General features: G+C 40.3%; 1 protein-coding gene across 1 annotated transcript in view; it reads right to left on the bottom strand.

The window, feature by feature from the left end:
• Positions 1-2,324: 2,324 nt before the first annotated feature.
• Positions 2,325-5,555, bottom strand: part of LOC100533273 (glutathione peroxidase) — a 22,868-nt gene continuing 19,637 nt past the window's right edge. The window contains 3 exon segments of the mRNA NM_001204579.1: positions 2,325-2,716; positions 3,576-3,793; positions 4,348-4,504. Coding sequence (NP_001191508.1) covers positions 2,518-2,716; positions 3,576-3,793; positions 4,348-4,504 — 574 coding nt within the window. The 3' untranslated portion in view covers positions 2,325-2,517.

Below are 5,555 nucleotides of genomic sequence, written 5' to 3'. Positions count from 1 at the left end.
ATATAACTATTTACAATTTTCCGTAAAGGCCAATGGCCTTTATAAAATCAAGGATTCTGTCTCGATCAACGACGAAAAACATCTTGCAATTAAAATATTTCCTTCGGGCCTCTCCAAAGTCAAGACATTCTGTTAAAATATGTCTAATGGTAAAATCCGGCTTCTCATCTCCCTGAAGGGGGCATTTATGTGTCAGGGATGTGTATCCGATGCGTAATCGAGTAAAAATGACTTCGTCTCTTCTGGAGAGGCCCGAAGGTTTTTGTGGACCCAGTTTAGTTTAGGCTAAATGTTGTGAAGTTTGTTGTTGGTTTGATTCTTCCAATGAGTCTACCACAGACTGGAGGGATCAGGGGTGTGGCTGAAAGACAGCAATAAGAAGGAGCCAAGTACATGTAGTAGTAGCAGTAGAAAGGCTGCAGAAGCCCAGAGGAAGAGGCAAAGGGGTTTGGGGGCAGAAAGTGGAGACAAAGGCAGACGACAGAACATGGCTAGAGAGCAGAAAAGGAGGCGAGGTGAAAGGAGAAAATTTTAGAGAAGAAAATTTTCGTTGGATTTTTCGAATCCAGGATCTCTTGAATGAGAGGCAAACACCATAACCTCTAGACTTCGAGAGCCCCCTGAGAGTGTTTTGAGTATTTCAACACACCAAACATTAGGTGTGTTGTGTTGACTGATCAATGTCCTCAATCAATTCCTTTGACAGATCTAATCTGGGCTGGTTTATACAGACCAACAAACAACAGTACAGTGGAGTCCACTTATAACGAGTCCGGAAAAAACGAGAAGTCTGTTATAAAGACACTATTCTCAAGCCCCGTTTTTTCTCATCTTTAACTTTGTAAATAAAATACGGCTATAGCGCTATCAGACAAACATGCGAGTCGGTTATACCGAAATATAGCTGCTGCTGTGCACAGTGCATAGGCCAATTATACATAAATGCAAAACCTCGCCAGTTGAGAAACTTGGTGATCTTGCGAAATAAAGGGTAGGAGAGCCCATGTGCGTCAACAATGAAGGCCGGAGCAACCGAGTAGGGAGGGTGTGAATGCGCAGACAAGCAGAACGCATCGCGTGATAGGCCAGCGTAAGCCTAGTTTAGATTATCAAGGCCTACCATGCCTTTCACTTCTCCGATGTGGGGATGGAGAGGTCACAGCAATGTGATGGATGGAGTGAATGTGTGATGTGCTCAAGCAGACAGAATGCACCACAGGGTGGGGTGGGGAAAACACAGCGGACGAGTCAGCCCAGAGCCTTTTCTTTCTGATGGCCAACACCGAGCTATCAGTCCACATTGCTAGATCTAGCGCTAGAGAAAGAAACCTGATTCGATTTTTGATCAAATAAGACCTAGAGGTCATGTTGAAACAAAATCATCATCAGGGGGGATAGCTAAAGGAAATAGACAGAACACCAAACTCATAGATTAGACCTATTTTACAGTTTCCCTTGAATTTATTACTGAATCCCTTATACTTATATCGAGAATCCTGCTATAACGGACATTTTGCTCCGGTCCACTCCCTCTCGTTATATCAGGATTCCACTGTATAAAAGTTTAAGTAGTCAGACAATAAAAAAGTAGACTACACGACCTACAAACTGACGATCTTCAGGAAAAGAAGAAAAAAGTCTTTTTACTATTAACAAAAACTTCTAAAAAGTTTAAAAGAAAAAACAAATACACACTTTATTTTAGTCCAAAATATTATCTTTAATGTAATAATAACATATAAACTTGAACTGTTTCAAGAGCACAAAACGAAGGCTTGATACAGCAGGAAATGTCGTAAAAATAAAATATTGAAAGGTTATATATCCTTCTTTGAACATGTTCATTCTTTTAAAAGAAAGACAGCGCTTACTGTAGTTGTCTCCAAACAGCCAGGTCTGTAAGTTAATTTTGCAACATGATGAAAAAATTGTTATCAATACATGATGACTTTCTCAAATGACATAAGAACTTACACTTCAGTTTGGAATGTTTCTTCATAGTCAACGCGAAGACGATTTAGAAAAAAATAATGCTAGAAAAATATTTCTCTCACAGCCTCTAAGCCATCTTCCCTAAAATTAAAAAAAACAACAGACAGTGATAACAAACAAGTCGTGCTACAAAGCAAACAGCACACAAAAGCCAAAGGTAATGCTATTCAATGTGATTTAACAAATAAGTGAACAAAGATATATTTCAAGAAAACAATACACAATTTTGGCATCACATGTTCTGATTCTGAACAATGAAATAAAACGGTAACAGAGAAGTATTCCCAAAGGGACCTGACTATTTTCTAATTTTATTCAATTCCCTGCATAGTTCAAAACAAACTGCAAAAGTGTGCAACCATAAGAACAGGGCGTATTGGAACAATGCGTAGAGCGCGTCTTAGGAAAAAAAGTATCAGGGAAAGCATGGCTCAACAGCAACAATCAACAAGGTAACAGCAAAACATTCACAACAAAGTCATTGCTTGGCTCCGTGTACAGACAAACGGGACGCCACAGCTCTGCTCATGACATTGGTGTGAAGCGAAGGTAGCCTTTGCCCGATGGCACGTCTCGCACCTCCATGTTAGGGAAGAGCTTCCGAGCTTCTTCCATGGGGATTGTAGGGAGCACCATGCACTTCTGGCCCTTCTCCCAGTCCACCGGTGTGGCCACTTTCTGGGTGGCTGTCAGCTGGAGAGAGTCGACCACACGCAGAATCTCGCTGGAAAAGATGTGGAGAGAAGGAAAAGACAATAAGGTAAAGTTCTTACCTGGCATTGTCCAAGCGTAACGCTATCCCGGACACACAAAAACGGGAGGTTGGTGTTGGACAATAAAACCAGTGGGTCCTATTTTTTTCATACTTTTTTTTTCATTTCTGTTCTTTCCCAGTGCTAAGTGAATGATGATATCACATAAAGTGCCTGAGTATCCCTATACTATAATATACTCAAACAGAAACAGATGAGTAGTTTCCAAAAAACTTGGCCCAGTAGTTTGAAAAGAAAAAAGACAAAGTAGAAAGAAGACATTAGTACATGTAATAATAAGGATAATAGTCAATCTATTGTGAACTTATGATGACCTATAACATCCACGGAGAAAGAAAATAATTATATAGACCTTGCGAGCTAAACAGAGCAAGCTACCACAGATAAAGAGAGAAAAGCAAATGAAATAATAGCAAAAAGCTTGTAATGATCACAGAGCAACAACTCACCGAAGATCTAGCAGTGCCTTGCTAATTCCTAAAGTGGAGGTCTTATCTGCCTAAATATGGTTTGTTGTGGCTGTCAGCTAACTTACCATAAGAAGTGCTTTGACTTAGACACTTACTTAAAGTGGTATAACAGCTAATCAACTTACTAAAAGTTGCATCATAGCCACAGCCTTGACAGCAGTGAGAAACTGAGTAAAGTTAGACTTATGTCTCAGCTGATCAAAAAAGAAACTTACACGTAGTAAAAACAAAGCCCCTCAACTTACTTTAAATTGTATTACCTCTATCCATTTTACTTAAGTTAAGGTTGTCTCTTGACCATTAAATTTTCTAGAAGATTCTTCACCACTGGGCAACTTACTTGAAATTACGTCCGGTTGTGGCCGGGTAGAGGAGGGATAGCTTGAGCTTTTTGTCTGGACCGATGATGAAAACAGCACGGGCGGTCAGTGGCAGGCCTTCTTTGGTGCGCTCGTCAGGGTCTATCATGCCAAGTTCCACAGCCAACTTACGTTCCTCGTCAGCAATGATCGGGTAGGGAAGATCATCCTGTTTGCCTCCGGCAAAGGTCATCACATCCTGGGAGAAAGGGAATGCCTCTGTGTTACTTAACTGCTGTCTTTTCAAGTTCTATTGTTTAGGTCAGAGGAGATCCTCTTTTTTTCCCCCTTCATTTCATTACATCAATCTCTACCCACAAAAATTTTTTAAAAAAGGTTTACACTTAAACCTGATGAAGCTAAAGTTTGAAGCCAAAAAGAAAGACTAGTAAGAATAAGACACTATAAATATATATGACAGGAGGAAAATGCTGCCATATTTTTCAAACCAGTTCTATTCTGTAATAAAATACCACCCGGGACAGTGCTACTTACTGAAGTGTCTTTAAGCCATTCCCAAAGGGGGGACATTAACATGTTTCCGGGGTGCTTCGATAGTCGAAGCAGACTTTGTGCTGTTGAAGCTAGAGAGGTGAGCAGAGTAAATCTGATTCTCTGTACGGACTTCTCTGATGACATCCACCCCTTGGCGTTTAATCGACCTTATGCAGTTGCAAGCGCCGTAAAACCTCCACTAAAACAAAATATTCTGTAATAATGGGACTACAAAATTTCTGTTAAAAAAACACATACCTTTCCCCATCCAACGTGGCTATCGACACCGTCACAAGACAGGGCAATCAGCTTGACACCGCGCTTCTCAAACTCCGGAGCCAGTGTGACCACGCGGGCCAACTCTGTGGTGCAGACCGGGGTGTAGTCAGCCGGGTGGGAGAACAGGATGGCCCAGCTGGGGATTGATGGAGAGGAGTCACCGTCAGATCATGATCATCGCATGGTAAAGAACAAAACAAAACAAAATTTTTAAAAAACAACTACGTGTAAATCTTTAAAAAAGGCAATTAACGTTATCAAATAAAGCTCATCTCGTTTTTCTAAACAGGTGGTGTCTTTTGAAAGAGCCGGCTTGACACAAAAATAAAAAATAAAAAATAAAGGGGGGAAAAATGATAATCACAGGAGTAGGGTTTTGCGTTTTCGCTTTATTTCATTCTTCAATTTTGCTTTGTTTTCAGGGGGAGGTTGCTGGTGGTTGTTTCTGGTTGTTTTCTATTAAAATAATATTGATGTGTGTGCGTGTGTGTGTGTGCGTGTTGGTGAGTTGACAAGCGAAAGAGAAGGATATCATTATGATAATGGTCACTTTGCATGGGGGAAAAAAGGGAAGTCGGACAGAGGCAACAGTAAATCGCAAAGAAGTACGGGTTGGTAGAAAGTTTCCACCTGCAGGTCTGACTTAAGTATAACATGATTTTTTTTTAAAAATAAAAGACAACAGAAAGGAAAGAAGAAAAAAAAACTGGAGATGCTTGCGTTTGTCGTGGACTAAGAGAATCTGGCTGACATGACTGATTGTGGCAATCATTCAGTGCAAAAGAAAACGCAGAACAAACTGACAAAAAGAAAACAACTGAAGGACAGCAAGGAAGTAGGGCCCACAACGGGCACCCTCAAAGTACCCACAAGTAAAAGAAAGAAAGAAAGAAGGAAAGAAAGAAGATCCAAAAAAGCACCCAAAAAATACATTTTCTGAAAAACGAATTATAAAAAAGAAAATGGAAAAAGCAGACCAGTCTTTATCAATATCTGCAGGATTTTGGTTTCAAAATATATATATATTTTTTTTTGTAAAATGTTTTACGGCGCTCGCAACTGCATAGGTCATATGAGCGCGCGGGACACTCCTAATATTTTCAGTTGGTAGGAAATTTTGAATTTTGCCCGGGTGGCGGCCGAAGCCTACTCTTATCGATTTTAGACCACCAAGGGATCTTTAACGT

This window comes from Aplysia californica, unplaced genomic scaffold, assembly GCF_000002075.1.
Source record: "Aplysia californica isolate F4 #8 unplaced genomic scaffold, AplCal3.0 scaffold00188, whole genome shotgun sequence".
NCBI classification, from domain to species: Eukaryota; Metazoa; Mollusca; class Gastropoda; order Aplysiida; family Aplysiidae; genus Aplysia; species Aplysia californica.
The sequence above is the reverse complement of the archived record's forward strand: the minus strand, read 5'-3'. Positions and strand labels throughout refer to the sequence as shown.